Source organism: Podarcis gaigeae, assembly GCF_964106915.1.
Source record: "Podarcis gaigeae genome assembly, chromosome: 14".
In the NCBI taxonomy this organism is placed as follows: Eukaryota; Metazoa; Chordata; class Lepidosauria; order Squamata; family Lacertidae; genus Podarcis; species Podarcis gaigeae.
The window spans coordinates 41357241-41379890 of record NC_139690.1 but is presented as its reverse complement, the minus strand read 5'-3'; the positions used below and the strand labels follow the sequence as shown (position 1 = coordinate 41379890).

The 22650-nt window shown below is 44.4% G+C and overlaps 3 protein-coding genes across 5 annotated transcripts in view; 2 read left to right on the top strand and 1 right to left on the bottom strand.

Annotated features, from left to right (window-relative positions):
* Positions 1-6228, bottom strand: part of PRKAR1B (protein kinase cAMP-dependent type I regulatory subunit beta) — a 115419-nt gene extending 109191 nt beyond the window's left edge. The window contains exons 1-2 of one of the 3 annotated variants that reach the window (XM_083711722.1): positions 5905-6228; positions 4111-4314 (exon numbers count right to left, since the gene is read on the bottom strand). In XM_083711722.1, coding sequence (XP_083567848.1) covers positions 4111-4287 — 177 coding nt within the window. In that variant the 5' untranslated portion in view covers positions 4288-4314; positions 5905-6228. The remainder of the gene's footprint in view (positions 1-4110; positions 4315-5904) is intronic. The other 2 variants (XM_083711723.1, XM_083711721.1) reach the window with 2 other exon arrangements.
* SUN1 (Sad1 and UNC84 domain containing 1) overlaps positions 1-22650 on the top strand; it is a 194904-nt gene that overhangs the window by 101702 nt on the left and 70552 nt on the right. The window lies entirely within an intron of this gene.
* Positions 9390-22650, top strand: part of DNAAF5 (dynein axonemal assembly factor 5) — a 29519-nt gene continuing 16258 nt past the window's right edge. Inside the window, exons 1-7 of the mRNA XM_083711478.1 lie at positions 9390-10062; positions 13017-13201; positions 13852-13976; positions 14480-14595; positions 18177-18409; positions 20538-20750; positions 21777-21920. Of these exons, the coding sequence (XP_083567604.1) occupies positions 9504-10062; positions 13017-13201; positions 13852-13976; positions 14480-14595; positions 18177-18409; positions 20538-20750; positions 21777-21920 (1575 nt within the window). The 5' untranslated portion in view covers positions 9390-9503. The remainder of the gene's footprint in view (positions 10063-13016; positions 13202-13851; positions 13977-14479; positions 14596-18176; positions 18410-20537; positions 20751-21776; positions 21921-22650) is intronic.

Below are 22650 nucleotides of genomic sequence, written 5' to 3'. Positions count from 1 at the left end.
AACTATTGTTGAAAAATAACATACAGAAATGCATTATGTTATGGCAAGTTGCCTGCCAGAATATGTACATTAGTTGAAACCGCATACAAAAATACGTTGATTAAGAATAATTTTGCACTCAAATGTTAACAGATTTTAATTAGGATTTTAAAAAGAAAAATGCAAATTGCTGCAGAAATGTGGAGAACTAAATTTCAGACTTGAAACTAAGAACTGAAACTGATATGGCTGATCATTTCTACATACACACATACCAATTTTAATTGTAATTCCTCTTGGAAATCAACCTCAGGTTTTTTTTAAATTGTATTTTTATTAAAGATCTTTTTGATTTGGAAATCAACCTCAGTTTAAAAGCACAGCATAAATTGAATAAAACAGCAAACAATGATCTTGTCTAGGTCAGTAATATAAGCCAAACTGCACATCTCGGGATCCTGTGCTCTTTGGCATATATGACAATGCAACAGGTGCAGGAGCCAGCTTTACAGCACCATTGATAGCCTTGCCCTCTGTGAATTTGTCTAATCCTCTTCCAAAGGCCTTGCAATTAAAGCGTCACAGAGGTATCCAAGCAAGATTCAGATTCAGGTGTCAAAAGGGCCTGCACAAAATCTCACCTCTCCTTCTGCATCTTTCCTTATTTGAAAGACTTCATCATTGAAAGACTGGATAGACCAGGCAGCCCCAACCTGCGACCCTCCAGATGTTTTGGCCTACAACTCCCATTGATCCCTAGCTAACAGGACCAGTGGTCAGGGATGATGGGAAATTGTAGTCCAAAACATCTAGAGGGCCAAAGGTTGGGGATGCCTGGGATGCACACATCTCAAGCAACTGCTCCCCCCCCCCAAAACATGATAGTTCATTCTTTAGTTAACTCTGCTCAACAGGAACACAAGAGATGATCCTTCTGGTTTTCTCTTCTTTCATTCCCTAAGTAAAGCAATGATCACCTCCGAGCCAAGCAAGCATCTCAGAAGGTTTCCTGTGCACTTGGTCTGCCTCAGGCTGCCCCACAGTCCTCTCTCTATGACCTGGGCTTCTCTTACCGACCCCTCTGCACCCAAGCGTACGTGAGGTGATTTTAACTCGTTTTCGTCTTCACCAGAACAACTTAGGCCCCAAATATCTGAAAGACCACCTTCATCCCCACAGGCCCTCTTGCGTGTTAAGATCAGCAAAGGAGACTCATTTGGTATGATTCTCATTATTAAGAATAATAACAATATCCCACCTTTTCCTCCAAGGAGATCAAGGTGGCATAAATGGTCCCCCCCCCCTAATCACTAGAGCAACCCTGTGAGGTAGGTTAGGCTGAGAGGAAGTGACTGTCCTGAGGTCACCTGGTGAGCTTCATGGCTGAGTGGGGATTTGAACCCTCTTGTCCCATGTCCTAGTCCTACACTCTATCCACTAAACCACCACAGTGGCTCTCTGAAATTGTTGTTGTTGTTGTTCCTTACCCATCCTTCACCATAAGGTCCCAAGGCAGGTTACAGCAATTTAAAATCCAATAATTAAAAAACAGTTAAAACAAATTCCAGTCGCAGAAATGGGGTAGGTGCTGAAAAGACATATCTCAAGGGTCAAAGGCCAGGGTAAAAATATGTATCTTCAGCATGTGGTGGGAAACTATACAAGAAAGGTGCCAGACACAACACTCTGGGGAGAGAGTTCTGCTAGCTAAGAGTTGCCACAAAGAATGCCCTCTCCTGAGCAACCCCAACCCCCCCTGAACTTCTGAGGGTGGTGGAACTCCCAAGAGGGCCTCCTCTGCTGGTCTTCAGGCATGAAGAAGGTCTGCAGGATACTTCCACCAGCCTCAGAAGCATGGGCATAGGCAGGGTGTGCAGCTGCCCTCCCAATCAAAAAAATAAAAATGCTTAACGAGCTGACCAATTGCATCACAGATAACTCTGTTCTGCCCCCCAAAAAAACCACAAAGCTTGCCCCACTCAAATAAATCCTGGCTACGCTCATGCTCAGAAGTGTGGGGAAAGCTGGTCTGGGAGTGGGCATTACCTGTGGCAGACCCTAAATTGTGGCACTCCTTCCTCACAAAGGCTCATTTACATCTCCCTTTTGCTGTCTACCACAAAGATACCTCTTTACCTTGGTCTCTGGTGAGTATTTTGCTTTGTGGGACCCTCCTCATTTGCTGGATGTATACTGTTCAGTTTTTGAATGCTTTTTCTTGGCTTTTTTTAAAATACCTGTAACTGTTTTATCTGTGTTTATAACTGTATTTTATACTGTAGCAACCCACCCTGGGACCTTAACGGTGAAGGGCAGGCAAGAAATCTTACATATAAACAATGAATAAAAATCTTGACCATTCCTGCTTATACCAGTCTTGCCAGTTGAACACTGTTGTTTGCTGAAAGTGTTAGGCTAGCTAGATCTAAGTTTACATTTTATTTTATCTTGTACTCTACTTATCTCTGTCCCCCTTCTTTAATCACTGTTCTTTACCAAAATAAACTCTCTATCATTTCGAATGCTGGAGGTTGGCTGGTTGCTTTCAGATTGCTACAGTTTTATCTCCCCCACACCAGGCTCCTCAGCAGCATGTCCCAAGGTCTGGACAAACAGAGAATCCAGAGAGGACAGTCCCATTCTTGCATTCAGCAGAGAGTCTGCTGACATTTCCCAGTTTCCAGGACAAGAGCCCGAAAGCTGTGGGTATCCCTGATCCCCACTAACTTAGAGGCTTATACAGTGGTACCTCGGATTACATACACCTCAGGTTACATACGCTTCAGGTTACAGACTCCGCTAACCCAGAAATAGTACCTCGGGTTCAGAACTTTGCTTCAGGATGAGAACAGAAATTGTGCCGTGGCAGAGGTTAAGAACAGTTTTAGGTTAAGAACGGACTTCCGGAACAAATTAAGTACTTTACCCAAGGTACTACTGTGGTACCTCAGGATGCGAACGGGATCTGTTCCAGAGTCCCGTTCGCATCCCGAAGTGAACGTAACCCGTGTCCGTGCATCTGCGCATCCGCAGGTCATGTTTCTGCGCTTCCGCGCATGCACATGGCGTCATTTTGAGCGTCTGCACATGCGCGCGCGGCAAAACCCGGAAGTAACGCACTCCATTACTTCCGGGTTGCCGCAGAGCGCAACCCAAAAATATTCATCCTGAAGCGTATTTATCCCGAGGTATGACTGTATCATAATGTTGTGACTGTGCTACCTAAAGCTTAGAACCATCTATGAATGGTGTTTTACACCGTTGCACAGTAGATGTACGCACAAAGCTCAGTGATTGCCCCACTTGTGGGAGCCCTTGGCATCGGGCACAGCAAAGGACATAACTCGGCATGAAATTTGCATATTCTGATTTATATGTAAAGATTCCTCTGGGAAATCAGGGTGGTGGGTGGCCGAGGTTTCAGCACTACACACGATAAAGCGGCCAAGCGGCCTGTAAGCAAAGATTTCCCTTTGTTTATAAAAAGCAAGAAGGGGCAGGAATTAGGGATAGGCGAATCTGTCCATTTCAGTTTCTCATTTCCCCATGCTTCAGTTCTCCAGATCTCCACATCCGCTTGTGAATTCCTTTTTCCCTCTCGTGGAAATTCATCAGTGCTGCTGTGAAATTTCTCCTAATACACACCTTTTGGTGCACAACCAAATATGTTTTTGCAAGCAATTTCAACAAATGTAATGCATTCTGCATGTTACTTTCACAAATATATGCCTATCTATACACACTTTACTCCCACCATTTGCAATCTTGTGCACATTACTTGGCCAGAAAACTGCACTGAAAAATTTGGAGAAATGCAAATTTCAAAGGATGGCTTTGTTCTGGTTCATATACTGACTCAGAAAGTGTAGAATAGGTAGTTTCACCTTAAAATGAATAGAATTTCTCCTCCACCCCCAAACAGGATGTATAGAGGTTGCTAGGAAAGACCTGTCGTTCAGGCCCACAACACCACCACCTCACACCTTCCCATGATGTAAACATCACAGAGCTAGGAAGACCAAGGGTCTCAGTCAATAAGAAGCAGCTTCCTAAATACTGGAAGTATCTTTGATTTTGCCCTGCTGTTACATTTGTGCCCTTTGCCCCTGTGCATATTCGACAATCACTGACCTTCTCCAGTTTCTCAAAATGTTCTCGCAAGAACTTCATTGGCCGGTCAGGTTTTGCTATGCAGAGGTTGACAATGCACTCTTTCAGAATCTGCTGGATGTTATGCTTCTGAACGTAGCGTTCACATCCCTTCAGGCTCTCGTCGTCTTCCACATTGCAAGAGGACGAAGCAGCCATCTTTGTGACTGTAAGCAGACAACAAACCTGGGTGAGAAAATGGCATGGTGTTTAAAGAAGCGTAAGCCATTCTCCAAAGTCTTCAGGTGTACAAAACTGGACAGAAATCAAGTTTTCAAATACTGGGCAAAAAGTAACTTTCAGTATCTCAGTCCTATCAAATCATCTGCCAGCAACATAGAATATACATTGCATGTTCTCACCCAAAAGACTTGAATAGCAAACCTACAATGTAGCAGTCCTTAAATGTTCAGTGTGTTATAAGTCGTAGCCTCTTCATTAGAAGTTTACCCCCCCCCCCAAAAAAAAGTGAAAATGATCTTTCTACATAATCTTCTGCCCCTTCTGCATCATGGAGCAAAAAATATCCTAGCTCTGCCTGCACTAGCCTGGTTTGCTATTAAATATTTTTTTCATAATAATTGTTAGACACTGGTTTTTGGGAAACTGATCTTTATCTAATGGACCTGGTGAGTTGGTGGCTTAGCCTTTTGGCATACAGAACACCCCAATGCTATTTCCTTTCCTCTCTCTGCAAATTCCAAAGAAACCATTGCATACTATTCCTTGTCAAATTCTGAACTGTTCAGAGAATAGCACCTCCACACCTTTTTATGTGTGTATTTATGGTTCTAGATATTAGTGCAGAACAATATCTCAAGGAAACAATATTTGTTAGTGAAAGACAATAAACCAGCACTCCTCTTTCATCAAAGCAAACAAGAGGGTGAATGACCCATTCCTCCAGTCAATGCATTTCAGACGCCAAGCTCATCCAAAATAAAAGGACACGTGTTCGAACTGCAACTGAGATTGATCGGGATGTGCAAACAAGAGAGCGGACTGTGTGGTGTCAATCACTGATTGCATTTCCCTCTCTTTAGGTAAGCGTAGGTCCAAGATTTGGATGTGTTTTGCATGCATGGATCCCCCATTGGCAGAGGACCTGACATCACATATTTTTGGAAGGTGATCCCCACAAGACTTCTAAGAGAGGAGGAACGGCAGATCCAATCTCTTGTCAAACTGAATCTCAAATCACTGGAAGATTAAAATTTGGGAGAAAACCGAAAAACGGAACAACAAATAAATAAAATTGCACAGCCTTAAGAGCTGCGCAGCGAGGGGACCCTCCTCCCCTTCCTTGTGCATCCTACCCAAAAGAGCAACATCTCTTAACACTGTGAGTGATTCAGACTGAGGGTTGCAGTCAGCCAACATCCTCATCCCTTGCTGGGGTTTGATTTACGTATACATGGGGAAAGGCTGTCTCCCCAAGCATTCCCAATGCCTCCTTATATTACCCCAACAAAGCACCATCGCAGTCTCTCTCCCTCTTTCTCGCTCTCGATGGAGAAGGTGGGGTATCCTTCATCCTCTTCTCCCCTCCCTCTTCCACCGTCTCCATCAGCAACAGCCCTTTGTGCTGAATTAATTCTCTCAGCCATTGTTGCTGGGGGAACAGCTGCCAAAAGCAAGCAAGGGAGGAAGGAGGGATGGAGAGAGAGGAGGGTGAGTGGGGTGGGGGAGAGAGAGATCAGAGATCCCCTCTCCATAGCGCTAGGGGGACAAGAGCAGGCTGCGCGTGCAATGCCAGAGGGGACCATAGCTAAATACCTGAGTTGCTGGATCAGCGACAAGCAGCAGCGGCAGCTACAAACCTCTTCCTCTTTTAGCTCCCGTTATTCCGCAGTGCAGCCTCCTCCTCTTCCTCCTCCAGCGGCTGGCTGGCTGCTCGTGAATCCCCCTTTCCCCTCCTCCGTGTGCTTTCAGAAAAGCCCCGGCAAAAGAGATTCCCCTCTACTTATCCACCCCCAGATTTGTCTGCCTGCCTGTGTTTTGATTCCCCCCCCCCCCTTTTCTTATTCCCCTTGCACACAAAGCGTTAAGGCTCTGTTGCGCTAGCAGCAGCAAACCCACACACACAGGAAGTCCCAGCTGGCTGTCAGTCATAGGCAAGTTCAGCCTCCCTCCTGCATGGAGAGAAAAACACACACACACACACAGGCTAGGAAGGAACATGCTCTAGGCCCTGTGCGATGCTTGTGGTTATGTTAGTCCAGTCACTTGCTTGGGGGATGATGATGTTGCTGCTGTTATTTTAAACTCACCCAAAATGGAACAGGTAGGGGAGAACTGGGGCACGATGGAGAGGCAAGCATCTGGGGTGACGGCTTAAAGAAGCAAGGGTTTAGTGCCTGTTGAGACTAGTAGGGCAGAAGGCAATGAGCCCAGCAGTGGCTAGAGACAGAGCTGATGGCTGATGTAGCCAGACCCAGTGGCAGGCAAAACACACTAATTCTAGTTTTGCTCCCCACCCTCTTCCTACCACCCAGGTTCTGCAAGGGGAAACCCTGAGCCTAAAGAAGAGGAAAACGATAGACAGCATGACCCCCTGGACTTTGACTTTTGTTGGCCTCTGTCTGTCTTTTCAGACCTGGTATCCACCTGTAGCTGAAGCATACATTTAGGGACTATTTTTTTTATTTCACTGTACAATTGTATGGTGGCAGTGCTGCTGCTGTGACTCATCCTAGGTCAGGGTGTGACCTATAATATGTCCTGAAGACTAATGTATTGTACATCTGGGTCATCTGGGTCACTTGTGGACAGATTGTGCACTATAATACACTCCCATACATGAAGGACCATAGCTCAGTGGTAGAACACAGGCTTTTCATGCAGAAGGTCCCAGGTTCAGTTCTTGGCATCATGAGTTAAAAGGGTTCAGGCAACAGCTTACACCAGGGTATAGCTGTCAACTTTTCCCTTTTCTTGCGAGGAATCCTATTCGGAATAAGGGAATTTGCCTTAAAAACAGGGAAACGTTGACAGCTATGCACCAGGGACGTGATTTGTAGCAGATGACCAGGGATTTCTAACTCCCTGTTGTTTAATGGTAGCGACAGTTCTCCTTCTCCCAAAACCAAGCTGCCAAAATGAAGAAAAGAGGGGTGACAGGGATGCATTTTTATGACTTAAATTTGCCATTGATCCAGCAAAAACTGATGTTTAATGTATACTGGCCTGCACAATATTTTTACTGGAAGGCACTGTGTAATACAGAAAGATACTGGAGATGTAATGCTAGAAATATCTCACTGAAGCATATAATGAGAGCATGCCCAGTGACATTTTCTTTTTAGTCTGAAGTTATCCAGGTTGGTTTTTTTATTGGCAAAATCCTTAAAATTTGCAAATGTTTTAAATTACATTCCTGTAGTATGGGGATTAATGGCAAAACAACCAAGTAGATTTCGTGAGCCTTTATGGTTACTGAGACTTCTACTTTGAGCTGGAAGGATAAACATCCACCACCTGTTTTGCAATGATCTGAGGATCTCACTGCCCTTGCCACATTTGAACACATTTCTTATGTCTGAAATCTGTTTCATTATGTTTTTTATATTTCATTGTCATTTCACTTTTTTATTGTACACTGCTTGGGTATTTTGATGTTTAGCGGTCTACATGTTCTGCAAAATACATAAGACATATATAAACAAATTGTACCACTCTGTCTCAGCTGGCAATCTTGCATCTATGTTCTGAATGAAATGAAATTTCTGGGCCCTCTTCAGAAGTAGACCCATCCATATTCAATGTATTGCAGTAATCCAAACAGGAGGCTATCATGGCATGGATAACAGAAGCCAAGCTAGGGTTAAAAGGTGGTTCTTACCACAATGACCACCTTCTTCTTCACTGACAAAGATGGTCAAAGCATACATCAAAACAACATATCTGATATTTTAAGTCAGAGAGGGGGAGCCTGTGACCCTCCCAGCTGTTGCTGCACTACAGCTCCCATCATCACTAGCTATGCTGGCAGAGGCAAATAGCAGCTGGTTCTGAACATCATGAGTAACCCATCTTTTTTGGCCCTTTCTGTGTCCTGATATGTCCACCCCTAATGTTGTGGCAATTACCGTAAACATGAAAGCAACAGCATGGGAGTGGTGTTTCCAGCTATCTCACTCCTTGCCTTTATGAGGCCTTGCAAATTGCTGCAGGGGAGGGTCTGTTTTTAGGACCAAGGGGTATTTTTAGGACCAAGGGGAAACCGTCCAGCTCCCTTGTTATTTTTGCTATTTACAGGTGGAGTGATGTTGTTAATGTAATCTTGTTATATTTATAGAACTTAAATCACGTGTGTATGTTTTGGTATGTTGTTACATTTGCTTTTGTTTCATTGTGAACTTGCTTTTGCACTGCTTTCCCTGCTTTCTCTGTCATAAGCAGCTTTGAGTATGATTTTTTCAGCGTGTGTGGGAAAACGGCAAATAAAATCATGAACGAATGAGTGAAAAAGTAAAGGGAAAGTGCTTTCTTATCTGTCATTTGAATATAAAGCTATTCTCCTTTTATTTGCTAGTAGAATCTCTGCTTTGCTAGTAAGAATGCTGAGGGTCCACTTGTTGCTCACGTTAACCACACTCCCACTTGGGCACACAAAACGCTGTGCGAAGGCACACACTTGCCTTGCTGTCCCAAGACCTTGCATGGAGCCTTATAGGCCTCCTTCCAGCAACTCCTACAGCCAAATGTATTGCTCTGCTTTCCTTTGGACCACATCAGTGAGACTGAGGGTCTTGTGGTCTGGCAGCCCAGGACTTCCAGACACACTACCATGGCTTGCGTCCCAAGGAGGTCACTTTGCTGCCGTTAACACAGAGGTTTGGCTTCACCCCAGCGGCACACTCCATTGTGTCTCAAGACAACAAGAATTCAGTAACCATTGACATTGGGTGAGCTCCCCTGGGCTCTTCTTGGATGGAACCAGAAATGAATTAGTGCTTGGCAGAAGTGCTTGGGGTGTCTTTGCCTTCACCCTCAAGAGGAGCACTGTCGCTTGAGACAGGCAAATGCCAACAACGACAACATTATGAATTGCAGTGCATTTTATTTTTTGACTCGTCGCTTTTGTGTTGCTTTAGGGTCCTCTCGTAAGCTGCTTCGCGGCAACTTAGTAGCAGAAAAGCCTAAGAGCTCAGGCAGCGATCCTTGCTTATTGAGTTTAGTTAGCGCCGCTTTAGCAAGCCCGCGCACCCCCCTCCTCCTCTTGACGCCAAGCCGCGTCCTCGCTTTCCGGCCCCTGCCGTAAAGCACGTCGCCGGGCGCCGTAAACAACCCCCGCCGGCGGCCGCGAAGCCGCGTCGGGGCCCTTAGCAACGGGCCTAGCCGCCGCCTTCCCTTAGCAACGGGCACGCGGCAGCATGGCCGACGAGCCTGGGGCCATCGGAGACCACCACCCTCGGGTGGCCGAGGTCAGCCAAGCGGTGTCCCGGCACCTCGACCGCCTGCAGGACGGGTCCCGGCAGTCCCGCTTGCAGGCGCTGGCCGGCCTCCGCGCGGCGGTCCTGGAGCGGCCGCTGCCGCCGCCGGTGCTCCAGGAGGTGTTCGCCAAGGAGATGCTCCGGCCTCTGGCGCGCTGCCTGGTGGCCGACCCGGCCGAGCGCTGCCGGGAGCTGGCGCTGGAGCTGACCCGCCACGGCGTGAGCCAGGGCAGCCGGCCGGAGCAGGCGCTGCCCTTCCTGGTGCCGGCGCTGGCGCAGCGCCTGGGCCTCCCGCCGGGCGAAGGCGAGCCGTGCGAGGAGCTGCGCCTGGGCCTCCTGCAGCTGCTCAGCTTCCTGCTGCAGGCGTGCCGGGGAGACGCCCTGGCGCCTTACCTGCCCGAGCTGGTGCGCGCCCTGCGCAGCGCCCTCCTCGACCCGTATCCGCAGGCCAAGCGAGAGGGCTGCGCGGGAGCCGCCGCCTGCGCAAAGGCCATGCCAGGTGCGCGCAGGGGGGAGATGCGTGTGGGGTTGGGGAAGGGGCTGCCTGGTGGACTGGAGGGTGGGGAGGGTGCAGAGAAGAAGCCTGGCTTGGGACGGGGGGAGAAGGAAAGGGGGCCAGGGCACTTTGAAGAGCAGTGGAGAAAAGGTATTTTTCCCCCAGCTGGAGTTGGGTTGCTATAGGGTAAAGAAAAAAGGTAAAGGACCCCTGGACTGTTAAGTCCAGTCAAAGGCGACTATGGGGTTGCGGTGCTCATCTCGCTTTCAGGCCAAGGGAGCTGGCGTTTGTCCACAGACAACTTTCCGGGTCATGTGCTCAGCATAACTAAACCGCTTCTGGTGCAGCGGGACACCGTGATGGAAACCAAAGCACAGGGAAACGCTGTTTACCTTCCCACCGCAGCAGTACCTATTTACCTACTTGCACTGGCATGCTTTCGAACTGCTAGGTTGGCAGGAGCTGGGGCAGAGCAAAGGGAGCACAACTCGTCACATGGATTTGAACCACCGACCTTCTGATCGGCAAGCCCAAGAGGCTCTGTGGTTTAGGCCACAACTCAAATTCATTCACAGAATCACAGATTTGTAGAGTTGGGAGGGGCCACGGGGTGGGGGGTTGTACATCCAACCCCTACCATGCAGGAATCTTTCATTCAACGTGGGACTCCAAACTCAAGACCCTGATATGAAAAGTCTCGTGGTCTACTGACTGAGCTATCCTGTTTCATTTCAAATAAATCTCAAAGCGGTTCACCAACAGGTAAAACCGTAAAATCAAGAAATAAAAAACCTCAGCCCTTCCTTAAAACATTCAAAAGTTAACTGGCTAAAATAGATTGGAATTACCTCAACTTTCTAACTATCCAGGTACACTTGGCTGCAACAGGAATGTTTATAGCAGGTGCCGAAAAAGGGGCTAGTGAGGGCAAGTCCTGCTTGATCTCCATATTCAAGGTGTTCCCAAGTGCAGGCGCTGCCACACAAAGTGATTGAATTTGTGGTGCAGGTATTCTATGGCACCTGTGAAAGTGCCAGTTGTGCCGATCGAAGCAGTCAAGTGGGCGCATGCGGGGTAAGGCGATTTTGTCGGTAAACTGGTCGGAAGTCGATAGGGGCTCATATACTTATAGTAACGCCCAGCAGCAAATTGGCAACCAGTGCAGATTTCTTAGCGTAGGTGTTATATGCTGACAAGGCGTTACTCCTTACTCCGGCTGCAGCATTCTAGACTAATTGCAGCTTCCAGATCAAGCGTGAGGGAAGACGTACACACCATTGTTCCTTCTCTTAGGACAAATGAAGTTGCATAAGAAGATGACTCTCCTGGATTAGGCCCGGGGGCCCATTTGATCCAGCATCCTCTTCTCACAGTGGCAATAGTACTCGGCTCACCAGTGTTCCCAGTGAATGGTGTTTATAATGCCACTGACAGTGGAGATGGAACAGGAGCTCTGTTTTTGGCCACATCCATGCCATATGTTTCAAGCACATGGCTTCTCACCCGAAAAGAATCCTGGGAACTCTGGCTTGTTCAGGGTGCTGGCAATTGTAGTTCTATTTCAGGGAAGCCACGTGCTTTAAATTAATATGGTGTGGATGTGATCCCCCTACCCACATTTGCACTTGGGGAAAGGGCCGCAGCTCCTTGGTAGAGCATCTGCTTTGCATGTAGAAGGTCCCAGGTTCAGCCCCTGGTATCTCCTGGTAGGGCTGGGAAAGAACCCAGTCTAGAACCTTGGAGCATTGCTGCCAGTGAGTGTAGGCCAGGGGTTCCCAACTATGGGGGACGCATTTGGAAGCGAGAAACTCCTGTGGGCACCACAGTGCACACCTACAACTAAAATCTGCTATCAAACCTAATTTTGTATATGTGCCCCAGGTGGGGAGGACCCTGTGAGTGCTAGAGAAGGCCTCTGTGGGCATATGTTAGTGACCCCGGGTGTAGCAAATAATACTGAGCTAGAGGACTGCTTCTGTATATAAGGCAACTACATCTTACTAAAAGACCACAGGAGAAGTGAAAACTTAACAGCCTGGGTTGCTTTTGTCTTTAAGAGCAGCAGACTGAAGAAGCCAAGTCATAGGTGGTGTCAGAAGAGGATGGGCAGTCACCCCCAAGAGACATAATCTGCCCTCCCCCCCCCCCATGGCTAGACCAGTATGCTAGACCCTATCTGAAGGCAATTTGCACATATAAACTGGGAATTAAAATAATGCACTCATCTATGCTTAAAAGGTAAAGGGACCCCGATCATTAGGTCCAGTCGTGGTTGACTCTGGGGTTGCTGCACTCATCTCGCTTTATTGGCCGAGGGAGCCGGCGTACGGTTACGGGTCATGTGGCCAGCATGACTAAGCAGCTTCTGGCAAACCAGAGCAGCGCACGGAAACGCCGTTTACCTTCCCGCCGGAGCGGTACCTATTTATCTACTTGCACTTTGACGTGCTTTCGAACTGCTAGGTTGGCAGGAGCAGGGACCGAGCAATCGGAGCTCACCCCGTCGCGGGGATTCGAACCGCCGGCCTTCTGATCGGCAAGTCCTAGGCTCTGTGGTTTAACCCACAGCGCTACTTGAAGGTTAAAACACGATTTAAATCAATAACATTTATTCATAAGAAACAGGTTTAAGATAAGAATGTTGATGTGAAATAGTTCTCTATCAATAATGTATGATAAAGCTCACCTTGTCCCCACTTTGACCTTTCTGTGACCTCCCATTTCCACTGCCCCCTGCAGAAAATACAGAAAAAGGCAGCTGAATTGAAATCTTTCAGTAAGATGTAAGATTGCTGTTCTACCATTCCACAGCATCATTACAGATTCATTGGAGGCTGTATATTGATATTGTCCAAGTCTTTGCTCAGCATTCTTTGTGCTATTATAAAACAGTGCACACACCTAACTACACTACTTCACCAGGAGTAACATAAATTTTCTTTATTTTCCTCTGCCAGATACCTTTCACATGCAGTCAGAAAGTTTGATCAATCCTTTAATGCAAGCAATTTCCCATCAACACTATAGAGTCCGTGTTGCTGTCATTCAGGCTACAGGAGCAGTGATTCAGTTTGGCAATGTGAAGTCTCTGGATGATGTGCTTTCTCACCTAGCCCAGCGGTGTTTTGATGAGATCCCACAGGTAACTTGGTTCTGGCTAAATTGTAACCAGGCAGTTCTTTCTTGAAGATTCATGTGAGAGACCATATTTGATTTTAGCACTTCAATCTTGAACAGTTTTTCTCTTTAGGTTAATTTACTGCCAGATTTCCAAGACTGTTTTAAGATTTTCCTAACAAAAAAAATTCCTTCCAGTAGCACCTTAAAGACCAACTAAGTCAGTTCTTGGTATGAGCTTTCGTGTGCATGCACACTTCTTCAGATACCCTGTTTAAGATTTTCCTGTTTGAAATGAGGCTTTTTAAACTAAATTTATGGAACACCAGTTTGTGTGTTATGATGAAGGATAAAGTAAAAGCCTGCCTGGGTTATACTTCTTTTTATTTCTTATTTATTTATTAAATTTATATATCACCATTCATCCAAAGATCACAGGGCCGTTTACAGTATAAAACCACATAACATAATAACAGACAAACCCCTCCCCCTCCATCTCAAAGAACTTGCAGGGATGTATGAAGAAAGCTGAACCTTTATTTTTAAAAGAAGTTTAACCAAAACCTCAGGCTGCATGAGTTAAGGGTTTTTTTTTTAAAAAAAATGTAGTACAATGGTCTGTTTTTATATTTGATGGATGTAAATGTGTCATACATTGCTTTTAAACATTTCTAGGTTAGAGAGGCTGTTACCAGTGTCACTGGAGAGTGGCTACTCCACCTGCGGGATAGATATTCTTATTTTCACAAGTTAATTCCTCTGTTACTCAGTGGCCTTACTGACGAAATACATGAAAACAAGTAAGTAGAACTCAGAATCCAGTTTATATAATTTATGCTCTATTTGGATGTTGCAGCTCATGTATTAAAGTAGAGAGTGGGACCATGCTGCCTCGCTCTACAACTGTTTCTCATCCAATTACCTAAGGATCTCTCATTACTTGATGACTCTCAGCTGAATGCTTTTTTTTTTTTAACCTCTGCACTGAAAAGTATGTCCTTTGAGTTGAAATAGGCAATATGAAAGGTCAGTCTATTCTGATGAATCTGTGATGTCTCATTCGCACATGCAGATTGTACTTTGACGCTACATTCAGTGACTGGCACATGTACGACATTCCAGGGACCTTAGATATGCAGCTGTGGAGATTGCCTCAGAGTGTGATTAAAAAACAAAAACAAAAAACCAACACTTTCAGATTTGCTGAAAAAGGATTTCGTTGTTTTTAAGTGACACATTTGTTAAACTTCTTTGTGTATGTTATATATAGTGTGTGTTTTTGATGCCTTTGTTTTACACTTAGGGAACTGGCTCTTACTTATTGGAAGAAAGTAGGCTCACAATGGGAAAAAGAAAACGAGAATGATATTAAAGATAAACTTGACTTCTATGTTGTGCCACCTTATTATCCTCCAGGATGTGAGTATAATGAAAAAATGTTCAGGTGCAAATTTCTTGTCCCATTATTACAAGCCTGTAATGAGCAGCTGTTTGATATGGCAGGTACAAAGCATCTCTTAATGAGAAAGTAAAATGCAAACATTTTGAAATATTTGGAAACTTAACCTGTTCTTTTAAAATTTGAAATATTATAAAAAACAAAATGTTTGTCTATTAGATAATCTCTTTGTAGTTAGGGGTCATGTGATGATACTTAGAGTACTTAGTAGCTTTGGTAAGACTACTGTAATAATTTGAGGCATAACAGCCAAGCGGGTGCTAGAGGATAAATTGTTATGCAGCAGAGATAGCTGGTGAGTAATAACAAGCATTAAGGGATCTGTGTGAGACAATGTTCTTTGCAAAACAAGTGTAGATCACAAGGTTGGGCAACCCCCCAACTGCCTAGCTGAGCTGAGATTTTTCATGCATCGTGCCTTCTAACATCTTGTAATTGCATCTCCTGTGGAAAGATTTATGGACCTTTTTAGACAACTGACCTGATAATTTTTCACTATATCTTTTAAGAAGTTCAAAACAGGTTTGTGGAATGGTTCTTGTTCTCTCTCCCTTTACTAAAGAATTGTACGAGACAAGCTCTTACCTGGCTGTGCACAACTTTAACAGTGGCCAGTCTTTTTGGCAAGCCTTTTGTGATGTAAGATGAGGCCAAAGTATGAGAGATTGCTGCTTTCATGCAGTACATGAGAGGTTTCTGTGCTCTGGTGTAATTTTAGTTTATTGAGCTGGGGGCTAGCATACCTGGGACACCAAGGCAGGAGTATAGGAATAGCCAGGGCTACAGGTCCTTCTACCTTTGCCCCAAATGACTGCAGCTTGTGCAACGTGTGGTGCCTGTGCTACAAGGTGACTGCTAATGATTTAACATGTTCAACAGACGTCTTCAATGGTAGTAGCAAATGCTTCCTCATTTCACATTTGGGGCATTTTCAGAACTCCTGGACCTGGTGAAATTCACTAAAGTTTATTTTGGTGTTTTCTGTAAACAACCTGTTGGGGAAATATTTGGCACAGTTTATGGCACCTTTTCCCTTTTTTATTCAAGTTGTAAAGCACAATCGATTCGAAAATTCCAAATAAATAAATAAATACAAGAACAAATCCCTTTACCAAGTTACATACAGGCAACCCCATTTATGTAGGGGTTACAAGATAGGGGTTTATGTACACATCACAGTGTTAGTTAGATCAAGGCAAGACGTACAGTCTAATCATGCCAGTGCCAACACATTATAAACATTATAAACACATTACGTTCCAAGGCATCAAGTTTAATCTCCAACATCCATGTAACAGGTATATTTCAGTATCTGCCTCTCACTCTAACAGAAGCTAAATGGTTTCTGAAGAACTTCACCTCCAAAATGCAGACCACCCTTCCTCCCCCTGCCTGCCGCTGAATTTTTCTCTCTAACCCCAGTTTTTCTAGCTGCAAGCTAATGAACCTGACACCTCTGCCCCAGTGTGCTTTGATCTCCTGTTGACAGAGATTGCAGGTCAGGGTGAAAAGCAAAGAAGGAACTGAAAGCCATCCTGACAATAGGGCGACTTTCCACTGAGAAGAAGAAGAAAGCATTGCCTTAGGATAGGGGTGCAGACAGGTTAGGAAAAGGTAGGGGGCAGCGGAGAAGCCTTTGACAGGCGTAAGATATGCGGATGAAATAGCTGCATTTGTGCATCAGAAATGAAGGGAACTGTTGAAAAGGACCAGTCAAAAATAGTTGGGGGGGGAGGGGGGGAGATGCCTCTGGTCAAATGGGATGCCACTCTCTATCTTTGTCTTCTTAGGCAGGATTTCTGAATTTGACCTCTTTGTTTTTCTGCTGTCAATTTCCATAATCCAAATGCTCTCTTCCATGACAAAAAGAAGCCTTAGTTCAGAGTGCCTTTGAAGATCCTTCCCTTTAAGTAGGTGCTTCACAAACACTTCTGTGTTCTGCATCCTGTTTAAGTTTTACATCAGGTTTTTTTATTATTTGTACAGCCACACAAGTAGAGGGCCTCATGCAAAACTGCAGTATGCTTGAGGGCTTTCTTTTGTGAGAATCCGCTCCTTCAGTCAATTCCATTTTACCAACAACCCTCCTCCTATTAGCATTGTCTTCATTTATCTTTATTTCAGAACTGCATGTCCTGCCTCTTACGTTTTCTTTTTTTAAAAAATAAAATGTTCAAAGTGGTGCACAATACATATTAATAAAAAACGAGAAGACCTTTTGAAATACAGTTCATTTAAAAACTCAAAACTGCAAAACTGAAAAAAATAGAAGCAAGCATCAAGCAATAAAAATAAATAAATGATAAAATACCCTGAAATAAATAAAATGTCCTACGTAAGAGTTCTCTGCAGATCAGATAACAAAGTGTTGTTTCTTAAAAGCTTGGGCAGATTAAAAAGGACACGGTATCTAAAAATTTAAAAGGGAAATGCTGGACGGAGCATTCAGTCGGGAGGGGAAACTGCATAAGCATTGGTGCCACCACCAAATAAGGCCCTGTCTCTGGTTGCCATCCACCTCTCCTCTGAAGGTGGGATACTTAACCTCTTAATGTTTGAACGGAACGTTAGGCTGTAGCAGTTTACATTATAAGAAATAAAGTATCCCATTGCCCATTTCTTAGGGCCATGCTTGTGTCTTTTACATCTGGATAGTAAATGACACCTCATTAGTCTTGAATTGCCTATAGCTGCTGTTCACAGTTCATGCCAGACTGCCAAAAGAATGTTATGTCCACCCATCAAGAGTGTCCAGCCAAATCGTAGGCTGTTTCGATAGAGCTGACTTGTTAGCTCTGTCAGCAAAGGTAATTCAAACTCTACATCCTACAAAACAGACGGATATCAGGAAAAGGTTTAAAAAATCGTACTGGCAATGTTGGAAAAGAGCAACAACAGCAACATCCTGAGAAAGAATAAAGCCATATTCTGAGGTTTCTGAATCAAACACCAGAGCAGTTTTGTGGGGCGGGGGAGGGGATAGGACATTGGAGAGATCCTTTTCAGGGTTTTGCAATGGAAAAAGCCAGAAAGGTGAGCGATAAGGTGCATCTGGAGCATTAAAAAAAATCACATTATGGGATATTTGTAGACCTATTTACATATATAAGGGTGCTGGCTAAGGTTCACATTTTTCCATATGTATGCAGAAGGCTGCATGTAAACTGGAGGTTCATGTGTACATTTTAGGTGCCCTTTCTGTGATGCCCTTTATCATGACTGGTCATCTCTTTTCTCTGTACCACCACTTTCCAATACTACTTTGTCCATGCAAATAGTTGGGTGTGCAGGTAGAAGGTTTGGTAACAGCAACACCTATGTGAGCCGACCTTTTCTTTTTGTGAGATTATTTCATTTCCTTTTGATGCATTCGCAAACAAAATGTGCATAGTGCTTTGGGTATAGCTTGCGTACTTTGGTTTCATTGTAGGTATACCTGTTGTGACTCAAGAACTTAAAAGCATACAGCTGTTTCACAGGCCTTTCCCTAACCCTGAATTCCCACTCTCTCTTTTTTCTTTAATTTTTTATTTCACTCTAGTGACTCGTCCAGATCTGGGATGTCGGGAGCTGGTGATCAGAAACATCTTCAAAATACTTCCTGGTCTCTGCCATGATATAACTGACTGGGTTGAGGGCACCAGAATAAAGGCGTCACAGCTTCTGGTTATATTATTGCAACATGTAGAGGACCATATCACACAGCACATGGAACTCCTCCTTAGAACTCTATACCGGGTGTGCTCAGATGAGGAAAGTAATGTGACTAGGAATGTAAGTCTGCAAATTTCAAATTCACCCCCTTTGTGAAACACGGTTCCCAGAAAGATTTCTGCGCCTCTGGGCTGACAGAGACCTCGTTTAGCATGTTAATGGACTTGTCTTTGGTAAAACTAAAAAGTTGGCTTAATGTTACACGCTTCATAAATATTCTAAAAGTTTTCCTAATAGCTAAATAGCTGTGTGTGGTTTAAATGTTAGGTTCAAACAAATTCAAAGCTTTACTTGGAACATTTATTGGAACATTTGTTTCTTGCAACATTTGTAAATATTTTAAGAGATAACTCAGTAGCACAGATTTCCCTTGCATTGTTTAGATTATAAGAGGGGAGGACAGGACTGTTTATACTAATTTTAGCATTCCTGAAATGCTGCAGTGCATAAATATATTTGTTTCCTAGGAAAAGAAGTTAATTATAATTTTTATTTTAGATTTGACTAATACTGTATCCATTCAAATTTGATTTGATTGTGTCCATTCATTTAGTTATTGATTTGTTTTTATGATATGAATCATAAAAGTGAAGAAATTTTCTGGAAACGTTTTTTTTTTTCCATTTTAGTAAATTCTCTGCAGAGACCTTTTCACCACACATAACTGTGCTCCATGGTTGTTAACCATAGTAAACCTAGCACAACCAAGTCCTAGATGTTTTTCTTCCTGCATGCTATGCAATTTTTTTGAATGTGTGGGAGACAGTCCAGGAAGGCAATCCACCTTGTGGATCATCCTTGCTAGATCAGGGCAGATAGGAAACTTATACAGGCACTCTTAAACTAAATGTATATCTCTTCGGTTATACAGATCAATGGTGAGATTGTTCCAAGTATCACCTGTGGTGCTGGCCAAGTGAAGCATTAACAGCCTCTTAAAAATCATAAGCAGGAGATTAAAGTGTAAATGCTTGGGGGGATAAATTCCATTTTAAAACTATGTGCAGTTCATGCCCTTTCTAGTTAATTTCACGTTATCTTTTTCTCCCTCTTTCTGCTGCATAATCCTCCCACTATATTAAAGTATGTGTGTTCCATGTGATACCTTTAATCGGTGTTCAGACATGGCAAGTTTAGGCTTCCTTCCTGCTGTTTTCCTTTTTCTTTGTGGAAGCAATAATTAATCCACTTTATTATTTGCAATAGGTGCCATTTAAAACCCAACCTTAAGAAAGCTTGCATGCTTATTTAGCAGTACAGCATGTGAACAGTAAAAAAGACACTCCTATGGGTAAAAATAATGCTTAAGTATCTTCTTTCCCATTTCATAATGTTAGTAAAACTTGCAAGCAAAACTATAAATGATGATAATGTTGTTGAAGAGAATATTGCATTTTTGTCCATTTTTGAAAAATTAATAATCGAATTGGATTTGAATGCTACTCATTTGTGTGTTCCAAAGCTTGCGTGTGCAGGAATGGCATGGAGAAAAAGTCTATCAATGGCTTCTAGTCACGATGGCTATATTGAACCTCTGGGATTCAAAGGCAGTATGTCTGTCAGTATCAGTTGCTGGGAGAAGCAACAGGAGAAGGCAACTCTTTTTGTGTCCTGCCCAAGGGCTTCCCCAAGGCATCACTTTGGCCTCTGTGGGGAGACAAGATTCCAGCTGGTTGGGATTCTGGTCTGATCTAGTAGGCTTCTTCTTTTGTTCTTAGGATTTGCCATTCTTCCTCGCTAAAAAGTAAAAAGTTGGGCTCAGTTTGAGGCAACACTCCAAACCATGGTTAAGGAAGCTTACTATGGTGTGGCATGGTATCTGAATTGACAGATCGTGGTTTGTTACTAGCCAGTAAACCAGAATGTGAAAGCATGGCTTAAAGTAGATTTGTAAGCCATCAATATGCTATTTGGCATGATGCCTGTTTGAGAGGTTGGTGCTGAAAGAAGGCATCTGAACGCTCGTTCTGAGCTTCTTTGATACATGTCAAGAAAACTTTGTCATCCATAAAATTATGAGTGAAAGAGTGGAAAGGCCTACAAGGCAATTTCTGAAGCATTTTTTTTTAAATAAGCAAAGGCAAGCAAGCTGGTGCCCTTGGTTTTTGTTTTTAAAATGGCCACGTTTAATTTGTTTGGTCCTTTGCCTCTCATAATCTGGGTAACGTGTTTGTGCTCCCTTTCATAGTGTGTGAATGCAGCAGAGCTGATTGGCGCCTTTGTCAGCCCAGCGGTATCTCTGAAGTTAATCACGTCTGACCTCAAAAAAGTGCCTATGCCATCCTACCTCATGGTTCTAGCGGCAGTTATAAGGGGTTCACCAAGGAAAGTCTTGCAGCCTCATTTGGTGTACCTTGCCAGCACACTGGACTGCACTGAAATAAGACAGCGGTCTGAAGAGGTAAGGAGAATGCAAAATAAGCTGCAATTATAGACAGTATCCAGATCCTGTAAGTCTTTGTAAGTCTTGTCTCAGATAGTTCCTTAGGCTTGATGCATTGCATTACGTTGCATTGCGTTGTGTTACATTACATTACATTACATACCGCCCTTCATCCACAACCATTTTTAGGGCAGCTTTGGTAACAGTAATCAGAATCATCAAGTTGGAAGGGACCCCTAGGGTCATCTAGTCCAACCCCAGTCCAATCTCAGCTAAAGCATCCATGACAGATGGCCATCCAACCTCCGCTTAAAAACCTCCAATGATGGAGAGTCCACAACATCCCAAGGGAGTTTGTTGCACTGTCAAAAAGCTCTTACTTTTCTGAAAGTTATTCCTGATGTTTCAGAGGAACTTGTAACTTGAATCCATTGGTTCAGGTCCTAGCCTCTGGAGCAGGAGAAAGCAAACTGGTTCCCTCTTTCGTGTGACAGCCCTTTAGATATCTGAAGATGGCTATCATATCTCCTCTCAGCCCCCTCTTTCCCAGGCTAAACATACCCAGCTCCTTCAACCGTTCCTCATAAGGCTTGGTTTCCAGATCCTTGATCATCTTGGTTGCCCTCCCTTGCACACATTCAGCTTATCAATATATTTCTTAAATTGTGGCATCCAGACAGTACTCCAGGTGTGGTCTGACCAAGGCAGAACAGAGCATGACTATTACTTCCCATGATTGGGAAACTATACTTCTGTTGATGCAGCCTAGAATAGCATTAGCTTTTTTTGCTGCTGCATCACACTCATGATTCGTGTTAAGCTTGGGGTCCACTAAGACCCCTAGGTCCTTTTCATATAATGATTGTTTCCTGTTGTGTTTACATGGCCATTGGCCACAGAGCATAGTTGTAACTACAGGAGAAAACAGGCTTTCATGACCACCATGAAATAGCATGGATATGGCCATGTGACTTACAGCGGAGCAATGCGAGAACGTCAACAATTGCCTTGTGGAAGCATTTCCTTTCTGTTTGTATTTGGTAGGTCTTTTACATGGAGCAGCTGCTTTGCTGTGTGGAAGCACTCATTGATGTATGCCAAGAGGACTGTAAAGAAGTAAGCCTTCAGCTAACGAAGGTTTTGGTAACGATAACAGCAATACCAACTTCTGGACCCTTGCATGTGAAGGTAACCTTGACAGAACCACTGCTGTGTGGTCCTGTGTTTTGATTTTGTTTGGTTCCTAAAGTCGGATGCCGTTGAACTTACTGGTTCTTTCCAGGTGTGGCATCTTCACACTCTCGCAACTGAGCAGCAAAGACTAAAAACAAAGCAGTCTGAAAAATAGAAAAATAAAAATTACTGCCTGAAAATGTACTAAGCACGGGGTCAGCATGGTTAAGCCTGTTCACCATATTTGGCCTGCCAAAGCTGGCCCTTTATCCTCAGGACGCTGAACTAGTCGTCATCCAGGTGTTGTTGGATTCTACCTACCATCAGCACCTACCAGCATAACAAATGGTCATGAATGACAGGAGTTACACACCAGTACCATTTGGAAGAGGGATGCAGGTGGCGCTGTGGGTTAAAGCCTCAGCGCCTAGGACTTGCCGATCGAAAGGTCGGCGGTTCGAATCCCTGCGGCGGGGTGTGCTCCCGTCGTTCGGTCCCAGCGCCTGCCAACCTAGCAGTTCGAAAGCACCTCCGGGTGCAAGTAGATAAATAGGGACCGCTTACCAGCGGGAAGGTAAACGGCGTTTCCGTGTGCGGCTCTGGCTCGCCAGAGCAGCGATGTCACGCTGGCCATGTGACCCGGAAGTGTCTCCGGACAGCGCTGGCCCCTGGCCTCTTAAGTGAGATGGGCGCACAACCCCAGAGTCTGTCAAGACTGGCCCGTACGGGCAGGGGTACCTTTACC